Source organism: Canis lupus, chromosome 18 (genome assembly GCF_011100685.1).
Source record: "Canis lupus familiaris isolate Mischka breed German Shepherd chromosome 18, alternate assembly UU_Cfam_GSD_1.0, whole genome shotgun sequence".
Lineage (NCBI taxonomy): Eukaryota > Metazoa > Chordata > Mammalia > Carnivora > Canidae > Canis > Canis lupus.
This window is the reverse complement of record NC_049239.1, coordinates 44,556,156-44,574,724: the sequence shown is the minus strand read 5'-3', so window position 1 is coordinate 44,574,724 and position 18,569 is coordinate 44,556,156. Positions and strand designations below refer to the sequence as shown.

General features: G+C 53.3%; 1 protein-coding gene across 4 annotated transcripts in view; it reads left to right on the top strand.

Moving 5' to 3' along the window:
• The window catches only part of PRDM11 (PR/SET domain 11), a 92,953-nt gene that overhangs the window by 56,539 nt on the left and 17,845 nt on the right, over positions 1–18,569 (top strand). For 3 of the 4 annotated variants that reach the window (XM_038563496.1, XM_038563497.1, XM_038563498.1), the window contains exon 5: positions 7,996–8,063. In XM_038563496.1, the coding sequence (XP_038419424.1) occupies positions 7,996–8,063 (68 nt within the window). Of the gene's footprint in view, positions 1–7,995; positions 8,064–11,958; positions 12,381–15,351; positions 17,546–18,569 lie in introns of those variants that run through there. The other variant, XM_038563499.1, reaches the window with a different exon arrangement.

The window sequence follows — 18,569 nt, the reverse complement described above, 5'->3', positions numbered from 1 at the left end:
CATCCATCTCTCTCCAGAGTGCCTAAGAGGTGGGCTGTACCAGCCGAGATCAGAGTCTGAACAAACTCTGGCTTTACCGCACATTTCTTTGGTGGCAAATTACCTCGTTGCCCTGAGCCTGTTTTCTTATCTGCAAAATGGGGATGATGATTACAGCTACTTCACAGATTAAGAGAATCCAAGAAATGGTGTGTCAGAGTCCATGGCACAGTGAAATTGCTTTTTTGTTTTTGTTTTTAAACTATTTCTTTTTTTTAAGAAAATATTTTATTTATTTATTCACGAGAGACACAGAGAGAGAGAGAGGCAGAGACACAGGCAAGAGGAGAAGCAGGCTCCATGCAGGGAGCCCGATGTGGGACTTGATCCCAGGACCCTGGGATCACAACCTGAGCCCAAGGCAAACGGTCAACCGCTGAGCCACCCAGGCATCCCTCTTCCTTCCTTCCTTCCTTCCTTCCTTCCTTCCTTCCTTCCTTCCTTCTTTCTTTCTTTCTTTCTTTCTTTCTTTTTTCTTTCTTTCTTTCTTTCTTTCTTTCTTTCTTTCTTTCTTTCTTTCTTTTTTAGATTTATTTATTTATTTGAGAGAGAGAACGTGTGCATGCACGTTGGGGGTGGGAGGGCAAGGGAGAGAGAGAATCTCAAGGAGGCTCCCTGCTGAGCACAGTGCTGATGGGGGGGGGGGGGGTGATCCCATGGTGCTGGATCCCACCGACCCGAACCAAAATCAAGAGCCAGGTGCTTAACTGACTGAGCCACCTGGGCACCCCTGAAATTGCTTTTTGAATGGGAGCCACCGGTGTTCCATTCCCGATGTCTTTGTTAATCATTACCACAGTCAGAAATAGCACTCCCATCCACAAGGGCCATGCTTGCCCCCGGGGCCTAAAGTCAGGTTTTATATTATTTTCTGAGGATCTGTCTACATAGAATCATAGAATCTGAACTTTAGACAGAATTTTAGAGGTCATAGAGGACAGATTTCCATTCTGTGGGGAAATGCTTCCTTCAGCCTCCCTAATGGAGGGTCATCCAGGTACTGCTTAAATACTCCCTGTAACAAGAAGCTCACCACCTCATGAGAATACTCACTCTGCTGTCAGATGGTTCTGCTTGCATACTCCTTGTGCCAGGTCAGGCCTGTGCCCTGTAAGTTGTCCTGGCTCTGCTCCTCCCACAGGGTGGGCCTCCCCACATCTGATGATGGCTCTACTTTCACTGGCCTCCTTCTCCAGACTAAGGGGCCCTCTTCCCATGCTGGTTGCCCTTCTCTGGTCAGGCCCAGACTCTTAAGGTCCTTTTCACATCACGGTGTTCAGAGCCCAGGCGGGTGCTAGGGAAGTGCTGGGTTTGGAGGGGCCACAAGGAGGTGACCTTACAAGACAAGGCAGGGGAGACACTAGGAGGCCAGCCTTCTGGGGGCTTCGTCCGGAGTATCAGGCCCTGTCTGGCCATTCCTGGACCACTGTAGTCGCAGGGCTGGAGGCCTACCGCCTGCTCTCTACCCAGGACGGTCTGGTCTTTGCAGTGACACATAACATGGTCTGCAAGTCCTGTGTGATCCTGCCCGCTCCTGCTCCTTCCAGCTAGAACACCCTCCCCTTCCTCTTCTCCAAGACCTCAGCTCAGATTCTGTGTTTCCTAGGAGGGTCCTCAGCTGACTCCCAGATGCAGGCTCTGGCTCGGAGTTCCCCTTTATACAGGTTTACCTGCCACAGTGCTAAACATGGGACATCACAGTGGCCTCTCTTCTGTGTCTCCCTGGACTGTGAGTTTCGTGAGAGCAAAGACATTGTCTCCCCAGATCATTTTATCCACAGAGCTTGTAGCTACTTCCTCAGTGATATTTGGTGAATGAATGTATAATCGAATGCTTGGTTGGAGAAAATCCTGATTGGTGGGAAAAATAAGGCCAGAAGCATCTGTCAGTAAACCTCCAGATCTGAAGCCAGCATCAGAGGCCCTAGGCGGTTGGTCCCCTTGTCCCCCACTGCTCCCCCCAGGGCTTCTCTGCCCAGGTGAAGCTGTAAAAAGGCAGATCACAACAACCCAGTGTTCACCCCAAGACCTCCCACTGCCCAGAATTAATGATAACTAACAATTGGTCTCTTCATTAAGAGATCAAAGATTGTGATTACAGTCATGATTGAAATGCTAGTAATGACTGTTTATTGAGTGCCTCCCACATGAGTCATTATGGCAAGGTTGGTTTTTATCCCATTTTACTGATGCAAAAGCTGACACAAGTCCAGTGGAGTTGCCTGCCCAAGACCACTCACTTATCAATGGTGAAGCGGATTCTTCTGGCTTTGTGGTCCTTACTACCCACAGGGTGCTCCTGTTACTGGCTGTGGGGCCTAAGAGATGCTTTTCTTTTTCCCCAGGAGAGAGAGGACTAATCAGAAAATGATAGTGTAGGGGGGTTAATATAATGATAAAATACAGGGTTCTATGAAATTCCAAGGGAAAGTCCCTGAGGACTGGGGCACCATCCAGGGAGACTGTTGGGGTTTGGATGGGTGATGAGGGGGAGTGTAGAGCCTGAGCCGCATGTCTTCTCTTTTTGTCTATCTGAGAATTTTAAACCACAAAGGCAATGTAGCTTCATAGACAAAGCAAAAGCCTTGTTCTGCTTTCTTCTTTTGTTTTCCTCTAGAGGTAACTGGAGTTGAGTGCTCAAAATGTGTTTTCCAGACTTTCTGTGCACACACAAACACATGCTAGTAACGTGGTAACGCCTGTGGTGGGGGGACGTGTGCCCATTTCCGTGGTGTAAGTGCTCCCGTCGTGGCTGATTTCAAGGTACCAGCGTGAGGTGGGAGAGATAGGCAGTAGCAAGTGTACTATGGCATTTCTACGGTACAGATACATTAAATGCCCATTTCCCTCAAGAACACAGATGATATAAAATAATAAGGAAGTGGTAAGCTTTGAGTATTTATTACCTTCAAAGTATTATTTCTTGAATTGTAAGTTTATATAATTTAATTTCTTTTTTAAATATTTTATTTATTTATTTGAGAGAGACTGAGAGAGAATGAGAGAGCAAGCACAAGCAGTATGGAGGGGCAGAGAGAGAAGCAGAGTCTCTGCTGAGCAGGGAGCCTGATGTGAGTCTCGATCCCAGGACCCTGGGATCTTGACCTGAGCCAAAGGCAGACACTTACCTGACTAAGCCACTCAGGTGCCCCTATAATTTTATTTCTAGTAACAGCTGTATTTAACAACTGGTTCATGAATTTCTGGAAGATTCAGCTCTCGTTAGCCAGTACAAGCCAGCTCCAGCACAGTTCTCATTACCTTTCAACTAAAATATTAACATTATATAACTTTTCCTTAATTCATTTTTTATTTAAAAGGCCCTTCATCCAATCATTCACTCATTCAACCAGTGGTCAATTGCCAAACTGCCAAATAAACACCATCAATATCAAAATTGCACCATGCAATTAGGTCTCTAAAAGGAAGTGACAGGTGATGTCATAGAGATAGTGGTGTGGAGGGCTGTGTGTAGGAGGTCAGGAAGTGACACGGGGAGAGCCTACTTTAGGTTCAGGTCGGGAAAAGCTTCTTCTGAGGAGGTGACAGAAACTGAGACCCAAAAGATAAGAAGGGACCAGTCATGAAAAAATCAGTGGGAAAAACGTACAAAGGATCTGTTCACTGGGATGCTGTGTCTATGAATTTTGCAAACATGCAAAACTGTCATACATTGTTTCTAGAAATCTCTTTGTGTAGTAAAAATGAGAAGGCTCCCTACCAGCTTCAAGATGCTGGTTAGCCTTGGAGAAGGGTGAAGTTGGAGGCGGAGAAGGTCTTCAGCTATATCAAGGTGTTTTCTAGAAGCAAGCGTGGTGGGGAACATGTGGCCGGAGGTAATTTTTGTTGGTTCTAGCTAATGAGTACATGATTGTCAGTCACATTATTCTTTATGATTTCTGGATGCGTGAAAAATTTCAGGACTATTAAGTTTTTAAGAGTGGGGCAAAAGGGTCGGAGGCTGTGAACCCTACCAGTGTAAAGGCTCACTGTCAGGTCCTTGTGGCTGCAGCACATGAAGGGGAAGAGGAGGTTCAAGGTGGGAAGGGAGGCAGGTGTGGGCCTTTGAAGGCTGTGACCACGAGTGCAGATTTTATTGTAAGTGCTGCTGCTGATCATTGGTGAGTGACCTGAGGTGCTTTACATTGATAAAGATGACAGTGGCTGCTCTGAGGAAAACTGGTGGAGACTCAAGAGTGCCATCAGGGGGCAGCCCGGGTGGCTCAAAGGTTTAACGCCACCTTCAGCCCAGGGCGCGATCCTGGGGTCCCACATCAGGCTCCCGGAATGGAGCCTGCTTCTCCCTCTGCCTGTGTCTCTGCCTCTCTCTCTCTTTCTGTGTGTGTCTCTCATGAATAAATAAATAAAATCTTAAAAAAAAAAAGCGCCATCAGGGAGGGGAGTTAGGGTCTCCTGTAGTTGTCTGGAAGAGAGCTAACGGCTCAGACCAGCATGGAAGCAGAGGACGAAGTCGAACGAGAGGAGCAGTTTTGACATCTGATGGCAAGGACTTGTTGAGAGATTGGATGGGGAGGTGTTGAGAGAGCATGGGATGAAGAATGACTTTCTTTTTGTTGTTGTTGTTGTTGTTGTTTTAAACAGGCTCTTCAGGATATAATTCATGTACCATACAGCTCCCCCATGTGAAGTATACATTCACACTGGTTTTTGGTTGTAGGGATGGCTTTCTTTTTGAAACCTGAGTGGATGGTGGTTTCAGATCCTGCAATGAGGAAAGTAGGAGAGGAACAAGCTTGGGGGTGGGACCTGGGGGGAGGGTACTTTGGGGGGAGGTGAGTTTGAGGTGCTCATGAGACACCCAGGGAAGGGAAGTCTTGTGGGAAGTCAGATGTTCACACCTGGGGCTTGAGGTGAAAATTGCGAGTAATGAATAAGTTGAGAGTCTGGAGATGTGAATATCCAGAGAAAGAGAATAGGTAGAGAAGCTGTGTGGAGGGGGCAGGGGAGCTTCTAGTTCAGATGCATTGAGAGTTCATGCTTTGTTCTACCCCCCACCCTTTTCCCCCCCAATGTTACAACGAGAGTTGTAACAAAAAAAACAACTTTTTTACTTTTTTGTAAAAAAAAAAAAAGATGAGCCTTCCTCGATCCCCAAGACCAAAACTCCAAAACAAATGAAGACAATGTTCAAAATATGGCCTCTGAATATCATTGGCAAATGAATTCACTCTAAAATGAAAATTATATTCTGAAAATGAATTTAAAATAACTCTTTAGGATTCCTATCAGGAATAGGTTTAACTGTCAGTAACTGAGATTCTAAATAACAGTGGCTAAAAAAAAAAAAAAAATAACAGTGGCTCAAGCTAAATAGGACTTAAGTTTTCTATTATGAATACATTCTAGGACTGATGTGGTGGCTCTGCCTTCAGGAACCAAGTTTGACCCCAGCTCATCACTATCTCAGTGCTTGGGTAATCTTCATGTTTTAAGTTGGTTGCTAGAACTCCAGCCATTACATCTGCATTCCAGGCAGTAGCATGATGGAAAGGCTGTATCAGCTGTCTTTTGAGGAAATTTTCAAGAAATTGACACATGACACTTGCACCTACATCCATTTGGCCATAACTTAGCAAAGAAGCCAGGAAATATATTCTGTTTTTTTTTTATTTTAAAGTTTATTTAGTAATCTCTTGACCCATCGTGGGGCTAGAACCCATGACTGTGAGATCAAGAGTCCCACGTTCTCCTGACTGAGCCAGCCTGGTGCCCCAAAATGTATTCTATTATTACAGGTAGCCAGGTGCCCAGTTATAATCTAGGGATTCTGTTACTATGGATGAAGGACACAGTAGATAATGAGGGATAATTAGCAGTCTTAGTCTTAGGATCCTTGAAGAAATAAAGGAAGGATAACGTGCATTAAAAAAGAACAAACAAAAAGAACAAAACAGTGGAATTTAAAATCTCTGCTCTTTGAAAGATATCATTAAGAGGATGAATAAAAAAGCCTTGGATGAGGAGAAAACATTTGTATATCATACGTCTGATGATGGGCTGGATCCAAAATATATATTTTTAAAAACTCTCAAAACTCAGTAATAAGGAAAAGACAACCAATTTTTAAAATGAGCAGAGATTCAAATCAACTCTTCACCGGAGAAGATATGCCGCTGACAAGTAACTGCCCAAGAAGATGCTCGACATCATTAGTCACCAGAGAAATAAAGTTAAAGCCACATGAGATACTGCTTCATGACTATCAAAATGGCTAAATGCAAAAGACTGTCCATACCAAGTGTTGGCAAGGATATGGACCAGCCGGTGGGTCCACAGGCTGTTGTACGGGGAATGTAAAATGTTGCAACCACTTCGGAAAACAGTTTAGCAGTTTCTTAAAAATTATACGTAATCCTACGGTGTGACCCAGCCATTCCACTACTAGGTATTTGCTTACAAGAGATATGTGTGTCTACAGAAAGACTTGTAACTGGATTCTCTTAGCGGATTTACTTGTAATAGCTAGAAACTAGACAGGACCCAAATATCCATCAATAAGTAGATAAAAAAGCAAATTGTGGCCCATGCACACCATGGAATACTGTACAAAGGAGTGAACTCTGATACTCCCATCAGTGTGGACAGATCTCAGGATAATTGTGCTGAGCGCATGACTCCTATTTCATTTATATAAAATCCTAGAAAATGCAGAGTACTCTATAGTGACAAGTAGCAGCTCACCGGTTGCCTGTGGACTGGGGATGGGAGGTATGGAAAGAGACAGGTGTGGAGCGATTCTGGGGCACAAGGAAGCTTGGGGGTGATGGATATGTTTGTTTTCTTGATTGTGGCTACAGGTGTATACAGTTGTCAAAATTTATCGGATGGCACATAATATTCCCGTTATAGGTCAATAAAGCTGCTAGGAAAGGGAAAAGAAGGAAGGTGACATTGGGAATCAGAGAGTTCGAATGAAGAAAAGATGGATATTAAGATTCTGGGAATAAGTATTCATTGCATTAAAAATGCTCATTTAAAAAGGAAGGAAAAAGAAAGGAAGAATGTTAATATGTGGATAAATTTTCGACTGGACACAGCCAAAGAGAGAGTTAGTGAATTGGAAGAGAGTTCTGAGGAATATTCCCAGAGCACTGCCCAGAAAGAGAGAGAAAACAGAGAAAGGTAGTTAAAAGACCTGGGGGATATTCTCCAAATGTGTTTAATAGAAATTCTACATGAAGAGACTGGATAAAATGACTGAGATGCCGTACTCACAAACATCAGAGTTTTTCAGAATATTCCAGAATTGAAGAAGAGCTGGTCTTCTTCAAGTAATATGAATATTACTTAGTCTTCACCAAGTAATATGCTCGTAATGAGAATTTTAAGGAAGTCAGTCCTCCACTTTGGAACCACAGAGGGAAACTGCAGAAAATTCAAAATGAAGGGAAAGTCTTAAATCTTACCCTCACCAGCCTATCTGCAAAAGAACAACAGTAGGTTGCTGAACGGCCTATGGCAGCCTTTTGGGCAATCTTCCACGGGCTGAAAGAAAATTAAACAGTCTGCCAAGAACTCCATACCCAGCTGAACTCTGATTCAAGAGTGATGAGGAAATCAGGACATTTTATAGATGAGAAGAGCCTAGGCCAGCCCTGCAGCCCTGGACCATTTCAAGGTTGGGAAGAAGAGGAACCCTCTCACCTCTGCTCGATCATCCACTTCTGGCCTCTGTTTTTCAGTCTCTGCAGGGCTACTAGCAATGCTGCTCATCAGCCATGTTGCTGGGTCTTCAATTAGGACAGGAGAGGGGTTGGGATTCCTGGCCCTAGCTCAGTTTTCAGGCCTGTAGCAATAGGGACATGGTAGCAGGAAGGCAAGAGGAAGGGAGGTGAGGTAGCAGAGGTGCCAGGCCGCTCACCCTGGCTTGGGGAGGAGCCCAGGGACACGAGAACCTCCCTGGGGTGGCTTCTAGACTCTCTCTCTGTCTTCCAGATTGTGGACAAGAATAACCGCTACAAGTCCATAGATGGGTCAGATGAGACTAAAGCCAACTGGATGAGGTGAGTCTTGCTTTCTGCTGATTTCCTGGGAGCCTTGCCCAAACTCTGGAAAGGAAGCCAAGGGAACGTGCTAGGGCCTATGGAGTCTCCAGTGGTGGAGGCCTCTAGGGGCCCCAGGACTGCTGTTTGCAGGGTTTGGGATGTGTGTAGCTCTGGGGGATCCTCTTGCTTCCCCAGCCTTCCATGAGGGGGCTCAGGAGGAGGCTTGTGGGTTACTGAGGGACCCCTAAAGTCTGCACATTCATCCCTGTGTCTGGAGTTCCCAGGGTCCCCAGCTCTGGGGGTGTCTCTCCCCTCCCAGGACTATGACCCCTCTCACAGTACAGGCTCCTGCTGTAGGGGAGCAGGACACCTCCCAATGCAGCTGCCAGCAGTTGTTTACATGGCCCCTGTGGAAAAGGAGGCTTCTGGCACAGTCTCTCGCTCAGTCTTTGATGGTACTTGCTGCCCAGGCTTGAGTGCTTTCAAGAGTGGTTTTGCTGTGGTGCAGCATTTGGGACAGAAGTTTGCACCAGAAGAATCCTTCCTGGCCAGCCAGAGAGAGCGGGAGACTGGCCCAGGGTTGCCGGGGGGTGGCTGGTCTGAGCCAGAAACGGAGGACCTGGCCCACAGCCCTCCTGTCAGTTCTGAGCTACAGGCCTGCGCAGGGGGCCGGGGCCCTGCCCAGAGGGGTCAAGCTTGCACCAGTGCCTACTTGGAACCCCTGTCTGGGCCCCAGGAGCCGTGGCTGGGGGTTTACATCTGGGTTGGGTGGGAAGGGAGGCCTTGGATGGCCGGGCCAGGGACACTGTGGATCGGGCCCTCTGTCAGGCGTTGGTGCAGTCCTATGACCCATGGCCGCTGGGGGATGCGGGAGAGGTTGTGTTTGGAGGGAGGGCGGTCAGGAACTTCCTCAGAGGGGGTTTGCTGTATTTAAACTCTGACACCTTCCAGGCCAAACAAGGAGAAGTTGGTTTGAGGTGGGGAGGCTGTGACGAGGTCTGCTGTCTCCTTCCTCTTGCTGCCCACCTGCGCTCCCACCTGAGAGCTGTGGAGGGGGTGGGGGCGAGAGGGGCTGCGGTTTACACTCTTCAGAGGGCCCTAGGGTTTGTCCTCTTATTTGTCGGAGCCGCTGTTCTCACTGCCACTTAAGAGGAGCAGAAGCAGAGGTGCCCAGGGACGGGTGGGCCCCTGCCTTGTGGTGTAGGGATAGCACTCCCTCCCTCCAGCCCCATTTCCCATCATCCTGTTGGCCAGTGCCCTGCAAAAGGGGCTCTGAGAAGGCCATGGACATGCTCCTAACTGCCTTCTTCTCCCCAAACGCTGGGTGCTGGTCATCTCGGCACCTGCAATTCCCTGCTCGTTTGCAGAGCCGACCGTGTAACTGGGCTCCCTCGATGGACTGACCCTCCCGGTCCTCCCAGGACTCACCCCTTCCACCGTGGAAGCTGGCTTTTCTGCTATGATGGTTGAATGAAGGCACGATGTGCTGTGAAGGGCCCAGATGCCAGAGGAGGGGGCCTTCGAGCTGGGCCCTCCAGAGGGCCAGGATTACATTTGAGGGCACTGTGGCCAGAGACACAGAAGTGGGGACCAGACCCCCCGGCCTGGGCTTCTGTTCCCTGTTGCTCCCGTCTGGCTCTAGGCGAGCAAAGGAGTGTCTGAGCACAGTCTGGCATCGGGGCCTTTCTGCACCGTTGCTTTGGAGGCTCTGGAAGCTTTACCGGCAGAGATGACTGTTCCATCCTTCCACCCATCTCTGATCTTGCACCTTGGGGACAAGGCTTTACCACAACCCCAAAGAAAGACATCATCTGTACTAACTGAGCAATCACCTGACACCCCAGAGATTCTGACCTGTCGGGCTGAGGATGAGCTCATGCTATGGGTATTTCTAAAGCTCTCCATAGTGATTCTGACGGCTCGTGTTAAGAACCCCTACTGTATACTGACCTTCATGCTACGGTGCTAAAACTGAGGCTCAGAGCAGGGCAAGATCTTACTCAAGATCGTGCCGTCAGGGACAGAGCCAGGACATGAACCCATCTCTGGACTCCTGGGCCAGTGTCCTTTCTGCTTGTGCACAAGGGCCCAGGCAAAAGCATGGCCTCCTGGGCTTTGTTGTGGGGTGGGTTCTGCTACTACTACCTTGCTGGGATGGGGTCTGTCCCCATCCCATTCCATCCTATCTGCCAAACCCGATCTGATGCAAGATGGCACCAGGGTAATCCCAGCTGGTGGGCCATTATTCGCTCAACCAGTAGGTTGGGGTTGGGTATGCGGCTTGTTGCCATGGGGATGTCCCACTGGTGGTAGTTGGAGGGGAAAGCTAGTGCATCCTGGCAACCTGCCTTCCCCTTTCATGTGTAGCTTCCTTTTGTAATACCTCACCCCCGTTTGCACATACCTTCACTTGTACAACTTAGGGTCTTGTGCATGATTGAATGGAGTTGGCTAGTTTTTTCAAACAATTAAGTGGTGGGTGGGGAAGAGAATGTGCATCAACGTAATGAGTGTTGACTATATGGCCTCCCTCTGCCAGGTGCTCTGCATTCATGAAATCGGTGGTCTGAAACCAGGGGCTGTTTGGCTTTGAGGCATGTTGAGTTGTCACAGGTCTGCGGGTGAATGCTACCGGTTTCTATTGGGCAGAAGCCGAGGATGCTGAGAAATACCCTACATGGCCCAGGATGCCCCTTCCCTCTCACAAAGAAGTTTCTAGCCCCAAATGCCAATCGTGGTGAGATTAAAAAGCTCCACGAATTCCTCCTGGCAGCCCTGGGAGGTGGCTCTAGAATGACCACCCTCATTGTATAGAGGGGGAGGCGGGTTTGTGCAGGACACTCAGTGTCTAGTTCCAGGTCTACCTGAGTGTGGGGCCCAGGCCCCTGTCACTGTGTTGGCCTGGTAATACAGCCCCAGCCTTCCTTCCTCCTGAGCTGTGGTGTTCTGGGGAGGTGAGAGCGGCAGGATCTTTGCGCTCCTAGCCTCTCACCGCAGTTTTGGGAGCAGAGCAGCCGGAGGAGTGACTCGGGCTCCAGGGTTTCCCCTCCATACTTTGGGTTCCTCTCTTGGGTGGTTCTTGCGAAGATCTTAGGCAGGCAGCCCCTGGCTACTCTGTGCATATGGAAGCCAAGGTCACTCCTGGCCTGCATCAAAGCAGAACTTGTCTGTCAGTGGGTGCTCGTGGACCGCTCACGTTCTACCCGTGAGCCGCCAAAAGGCCACAGCAGCCCACCCCAAAAGGAGCTCCTCTGCCCAGACGGAGGGGAGCCTACACACACCCAGAGGTGGGGACCTGGGGGGCACTTGGGAGCCAGGGAAGGAGCCGAAGAGAGCCACAGGGTACAGAATGAGTTTTCTGTGACCACACCCTAATTACGGGCATCACCAGCGAGGCCACACACCAGGAAGCCCGCTGTAAATAGTCTCCCTGTTTAAATATTCTTCCTGTGAGCCATCTGTCCGGGCGATGGCCTGGTCCTCACCCCAATAAGGACCCTTTGTTCCTGTTTAGGGCTTTAAAGCTCTTTTCATCACTCTGCTTTCCCCTCCCTAGTAACAACCCCGAGGTCGGTGCAGTTGTTCCGACCTGGCCGGGGACAGGGGCCGGGAGAGGCTGAGTGACCTGCCCTGGCTCTCCCAGCGGGCCCCGGCTCAGGCAGGGCCGGACACCGAAGGCATCTAACTCGGGCCACGCTCCCACTCGCTCCGCCGCACCTCTCCTGCCCTCCTGCCCTCCGAGGAGTAGTGGAAGGGGCCGCTGGCTAGGAGGAGGGTGTAGTGGTGGTGAGCAGGCCAGGGTGCCCAGGTGCCTCCTGGCTCCCCAGCTGGGGGCCGGCAATTAGGAAGGAGGAGGACCACCCGCACTGACGGTCATTTACCCAATTGTGCTTTGTGGGATATTCAACCCAAGGAATGTGGCGCCCCTGGCCGAGCGCAAGAGGAAGCCCAAGTTCTCCAAGGAGGAGCTGGACATTCTGGTCACGGAGGTGACCCACCACGAAGCGGTTCTCTTTGGGAGGGAGACCATGCGGCTGTCCCATGCCGACAGGGACAAGATTTGGGAAGGCATAGCTCGGAAAGTCACCTCCGTCAGCCAGGTGCCCCGCTCCGTCAAGGAAATTAAACACAGATGGGATGACATGAAACGGAGGACCAAGGACAAGCTGGCCTTCATGCAGAAGTCCCTGTCGGGCCCCGGGGCTGGGGGCCGGGCCCCCACCATCGTGCTCACTGCCCACGAGAGGGCCATCGAGTCAACACTGCTCACAGCCCGTTCCGGGCACAGCTTCCCCAGGGCCGAACTGGATGGCACCGACAGCCCCTCGACCAGCTGTGAGTACCACCTGCCTCCCCTCCCTGGGCTCTGGCTGCCTGCCCCTGGCCAACTCCTCCTCCTCCTCTCCCAGCCCCTGCCCCTGCCCCTCCGCCTCCTCCTAGGCCATCCCCCCTTCCCTCGCCTTCTCTCCTGTCCTTCTCTGGATGAGTCCAGTCTTCCCAGGCACCCTTCCCTCCTTCTCCTGCTCTGTCTTCCCCACCCCTTTCCGTTCATTCATTCTAGAATATTTCCTGAACTCTGTGCCAGGAGCTGTGCTGGGATCTGGGAAGACAGAGTTGTATATAAAACCTCCACTGGCCCTGCTCTGGGGTCCTCCCTAGACTCGTGGGAATACGCGAACTTGAAGTCATCATACAAGGACAGTCATAGCGAAGGGATGAGGGGTGAACACCAGAAGTCCTAAGAGCGGGCCGCCTTCCTGGGCGGATGACCCAGGCCACTTGTGCAGCGCCCCTCGGGCTCTGCAGGCACGAGGGCAGTGTGCGGGCTTAACGCTCCGCTCTTGCCCTGTTAAGTTCATAATAGTGTTTGAACCAGGTGCCCTGTATTCAAATTTCGCATTTGGCCCTGCCCTCTGAAGGCCAGGGGCCGAGGAACTGGCTCTCCACGGGGGCAGGGGAGGGCTCCCAGGAGTGAGAGGCGCAGGGTGAGTAAGAGTTAACCAGGCCTCGGCATGGGGCGCGGGGAGGGGAGCGGGGAGCCTCCAGGCTGAGAACTGCATGTACAGAGGCCCCGCATCAGGAAGGCGCTTGGCACGTTCCAGGACAGAGAGGAGCCAGGGAAGCCCAGCGTAGCAGGCGAGGGGGAGGGGGGCCGGGGAGGAAGCCAGCCAAGTCTTCAGGGCCCAGGCCATGGGGGGGGGGGGGGTGAAGGGGGAGAAGAGGGGATCGGTCCTTTCTCTCTCTCTTCCTAACATCTTTACATCTGTGTTCTTTGCTGAGCTTCCGCGCCGTGCAGCCCCCTCCCACTCTGCCCTCTGCCCCTTTCTTCCCCGCTAGGGCCCTCTCTCAGTTCTGCCTGTCTCACCAGGTCTGCTCCCTGTCCGGACTGCCCCCACGTCCCCCTCCGCCTCTCTTCTGCCTCCTTCTCCTGGGCTTCCTGTGTCCCAGGATGGACTTGGATGCTGGGGGCCTGACTGCGGAATCTCCTGGCCCAGCGGGCTATAGTTGGGGCTGTGGTTCCAGCTGGGGCCCACCTGAAGCAGGGAGCAGTCAAGGCCCTTCTGTGCTGGGGCTGCACCCCCTTCGGTTGCTCCTGCACACACACACACCTTTCACACTCAGCCCACGGTCCCAACGGGAGTCTGGCCTCTGAGAGATGGAGTAGGGCAGGAGGACTCCAGGGAAGTCAGCGACTGGCCAGCCTGGGGAAGGTGGTTCAGAAAGCCCCTGCTTCCCTTCCGAGGCCCCTGGCCCTGGCCGTTGGGATAGGGATTGTGCTAATTTCCTGTTTGGCTGGGGCTCCTGACAGGTGGCCATTCTGAGTCAGTTCTTGGGGACTCAGAAAGGAGCAGAGACCATCCAGTCTGACTTCCTTGCTATGGAGACAAGGCTGCTGAGCCCCAGAAGCAGAGGTGGCCCTGAGCTAGATCTGGAACCAGGGCTCAAGCCCATGTGTGCCAACTCTGGTCGGCCAGCTCCCTGTGAAGCAGTGTTTTGTTAAGTTTCAGGGTGATTCCACCCAGCTCTGAGAAAAAGAAGGGGGCCTAGAACACAGGGAAGTCCATTCCCTGAATCCTGCCCTGCTCTCTCCTCCATCTCCCTAAGACAGAAGGTAATGAGGTTACCAAATGTGACCTGGGCTGGGCAGGGGGCCCAGGACCCCTCCACTGCAGGCTGGGCCAGCCCCCCTTTCCCAGCCAGTCGACCAGCTGTTATAGCACGAGGCCAGGGGCTCTGTGGAAGGGGGCCCTGAAAGGGAAGGAGCACCATCTCCTCCCCCCGTCCTACTCCTTCCAGCCCTGCCATGCCAGAATGGGTGTCCTGGGATCCCCAGGGGGTGGGGTGGGGGAGGCAGCTGTCCCACCAAGTGCGGTTATGAGTGACTGGGCTCTTCCTGTGCGGGCCCAAGGGAGGCCCTGGAACCCTGGGGAGGCATGCTTGTGGCTGGGGGCAAGATGAGTCTGTCCTCTGTCACTTCCTGGGGGGGTGGGGCGGAGGATGGTTCTGAATTTAGCCCCTCTGGTACAGGCAGGGAACCTGTATATATTTTTTTTTCCGGCCATGGGAATCAGCTCATAGCCTTGCTCACAAGAGAGCCAAGGCCCAAGGGCACAGGGGCTAGGCCCCTCCCTGGGACTGGCAGTCGGTGTGAGGGTGAGAGCGATGTGTCTACCGGGGGTGGGGGGGCACCTGGGGGTCGGGGGGCCATCAGGGCTGGCTGCAGAGGCGGCTCTCCTGCCCTGCACCCCCGGGCCTGGCCACTCCTGCACCATCCCCCCCCCCCCCCCCCCCCCCCCCCCGTGGCGTAAAGCTGCAGATTCCTGCAAGGCCACAAGGTGGCCCCCGCGAGTCAGAGTCCGCCTCAGGGAGGCTGGACCACAGAGCAACTTGGGGCAGGTGCGACTCTAGGCTTTGCCAACCAAGCTCCTTCCTGTCCGGTCTTCTGTTTAGTGCCCTGGATAGCCCTGCTTGGTGGGCAAGGGGCGGGTAGGTGGACAGCGCAGGCATCATCTTTGCAGAAAAACTGAGTCACAGTGAGATGAAGGGAGAGACCGGGTGGACCTGCCAACACTGGGCCTGGTCTCCAATCCCCTGTCCCCAGGCTCCCCCACAAGAGTGGTGCTGTCCCTGCAGGAGGAAGGGGGCCCGGGCAGTGCTGCACCCATAGTCCTCCCCAGGGGCGCCTGGCCCGCGAGCCTCGGGGATGTGGGGAGCAGGTGTTTCTCTGCGGGCAGGCCTGAGCCCAGGGCTGCACCCTTTCTCTCCGTGGTAACCATTTGCCCTTTTTTATTTCTTGTCCTTCAAGATGACGAAGACGAGGAGGCACCCGGGCCCTCGAGGCAGCCTCTGCGGGTGCCCCTTCAGCGGTCAGCGGAGGAAGAGGCCCACCTGGCCAGGCCTACCTTGGTCCGCTCCTCCTCCTCCTCAGACCAGTCCGAGATGGTGGGCCCCAAGCCAGAGGCCCTACCCCGGTCGTCGGCCCAGGCCCAGGCCGCCTGCAGGACCCCTCGGCCACACCCCAGCCCGCCCGGCCCAGGCCTTGACTGGCAGCTCCTCCATGCCCACGTCCAGCAGACTGAAGCGTTCCAGCAGTTTTGCCAGGAGCTGGTGACCGTGCACCGGGACATGGCCAACAGCATGCACGCCATCGGCCAGACCATGGCCGAGCTGACCAGCCGCGTCGGCCAGATGTGCCAGACGCTGACAGAGATCCGAGACGGGGTTCAGGCATCTCAGCGGGGGCCAGGCGGGGTTGCCCCCGTGGGCTCGACCCCTCAAGCCGAGGCGCCCCCAGCTGAGCCCCCGCAGGCTCCCCCGGCACCAGCCCCTGCACGGACTACCAGGTCTCGGAAGAGAAAGCACAATTTCTAACGCAGCCAGTCCACAGCAGGAGGAAGAGAAGTGGAGAACGGGTGCCTGGCCTCGAGATGGGAGCCAGTCTCTCATGTCCAGGACCAATGACCCTTGTAGGATCTTGGGGAGACCGCCATCTGCTCCCCAGGTGCAGGTCGGCGGCCCTGGGCTCCAACAGAGTGTGTGCATTGAGCCCCACTCCCTCATCTTTGGCAGGTGCTGAAGATGCGGGAAAGCTGCCTGCTTGATGCTTGCTGGCCCTGGAGCGGCGGCCTCCTCTCGGTCGGCACCCACGGCGGCGGGCCTTGTGGGGAAGAGGGGAGCAAGAGCGGGGAGCATCTGAATGGAAGCCTGCTTGCCAACCTCAGGGCTGCCACAGCCGCCTCCCATGCCCTGGTTCTGCTGCTTCCGAAGCGGGTGAAGCTTGAGGATGGGCAGGGGGAGCTCAGTCCTTCCAGGAGGGGCCCGTCCTCCCCTTCCCTAGGGCTCCGAGCACGGCGGGTGGTGCCCCTGCCTTGGCCTTCCGCTTGCCCTTGCGGTGCGTGTGCTCAGCTGCTGTGCTTGCCTCTCGTGGAATGGGGAGAAGAATGGGATGGCGTCGGAGGAAGGAGAAGATTGCCCTGGCGTTCTTAGAGCACCTTATGCTTTCCCTGCATTTGCAGATGTGTGATCTCAGTGGGTTCTCAGGACAGCTGGAGAGGCAGCCCAGCCGGGTATTACTGTCACCACCATCACCTGCATTTCATAGATGACAGATGACACAACAGTTAGTCGCAGGGTGGGGGTGGGGGGGCAGGACCGGAAGCCGGGTCTGTGGATTTGTCCAGCTCCCCTGTCAGAGGCCAGATCTGGAGTTGGGAGGGGTGTTGGCTCCTGGCCTCAGCCCGTGGGAGGCAATAGCAGCGTGTAGGAGGTGAGTCCCCCACCCTGCCCTGGCTCTAAGGCTGACAGCCAGGGCGCTGGGGAGAGCCAGGACCACAGCCTCGGCACCCACGAGGTGATGACTCCTCCTCTGGCTTCTGGAAGAACCCAGCAGGGCTCCTGTCCCATCCAAGTTCCAGCATGCCTTGCCTCCGCTTGCTTGGGCTGCATATGCATTAGCTACACACATCTCTAGCTTCAAGTTTCATTTTGGAGTGTGCAGAGGCAGCCAGGTTCCTGGAGGCAGGGAGGGAGGCGGGGTGGCAGTGGCCAGCTTCGCTCTGACCCAGGTATAGCTCAGCTCTGTGTCCTCTTTGCTCCCTGGCCTGAGGCTGACCCCAGCAGAAGCTGTCCTCCCCCAGCCCTCCTGTCTCCCACGTCTGCCCCCCCTAGAGCCGTGGTGGGGGCTGGGAGGACAGCTCTACCCAGTGCCCTGCTGTGGCTGTTCCAGGAGTGCTGCTTCTAAACCCAGACCACGCTTTGTCCCATGTAGAGAGCATGGGGGACAACTGCAATGTCCCGGTGTCCTCAGCTCCATCTCCCCACTCTGTGGTTCTTTGGGGGTTCCTGCTACCCCAAAGCAAACACCCCCCCATCCGACAGCCCAGTGGCTTGACTATTGCCTGGCATTCCCCTGCCCTCCAATGCTGGAATCAAAGATTGCCTTCCCAAGTATTTTTGTTAAGATGGCAATAAAAAGAAATTGATCTCACACTTGGAATGCACCCAGTCTCCAGGATCTTTCTTTGGTGTATATTCTCTTTCTTCGCTTCCTGTGAAAACCTCAAGGCCCCCAGAGCAGGGGTTAGATGACTGAGGGAAAGCATGCCGGCCAGAGGGGCTCCAGTGCCCCTGGCATTTCCCGATTCCGAAAGTGCTCGGATGCCCTGTATATTGGGCACCGTGCTGGCTAGCCCGGCGAGGGAGAGAACCGAACCGATGAGCTGAGTGAGGCGAAGCAACCACATAGGAAACCGTTCAGCCGTTTTTAAAGTCTCTGCACAGCAAAAACAGGATGTTGCTAAGTGAGTTTTACCTTTTATTCCCTAAAAGAAGTTAGGGGTCCTGGAAAAAAAATCCCCATTTCCGGCGGGAGACCCCAGAAGGGTCAGGGGCTATCCGTTTGGCACTGTGTTTCAGGGACCACTATGAGGCATGAACTGTTTTTTGGGTGCCTCCCCACTGATCCTGGGATCTGTCACAGGCAAGACCCTGCCCACCTAGATCTGAGGCTTTCAGAGTAACCACAGCGGTTCCTCTGGGTCCCTTTGGGAGTCTTCTGAGAAGAGAAGGGGTCTCCCAACCTGGGCGTTGCCCTGGCTTTCTCCCAGTCACACAGAGAGGTCCTCCCAAGCAGGAAGTCCCCAAGATCTAGCGCCTCTGGAACGTTCCAGCTCGCCTTTGACCTCTCGGAATCCAGGTCATCCTCTTCTGTTCCTGGCCAAAAATCACGGCCATGGAAATCAAACTTGTCTGATTTCTGCAACAGGCAAAGAGACTGAAACTGGGCCCAGAATCTTCTCCAGCAAGGTCTAGGTGCCGTGCAGTAACTGGCTGGCCCCCCGCTCTGGTCCTGGGGAGGGAAGGGATCAAGTGGAAGCAAAGGGGGCAGAGAGATGAAGAGCCTGTGAACTTCAGATGAAATTTTTTTAGTTTCTTTTCCTTGGCTTCCGTGGGGCTTGCGGGTTTAGCACGTCAAAACAGGAAGGCGAAACTGGGGCCGTTGGTTGGAAGTGAACGCAGAGCCAA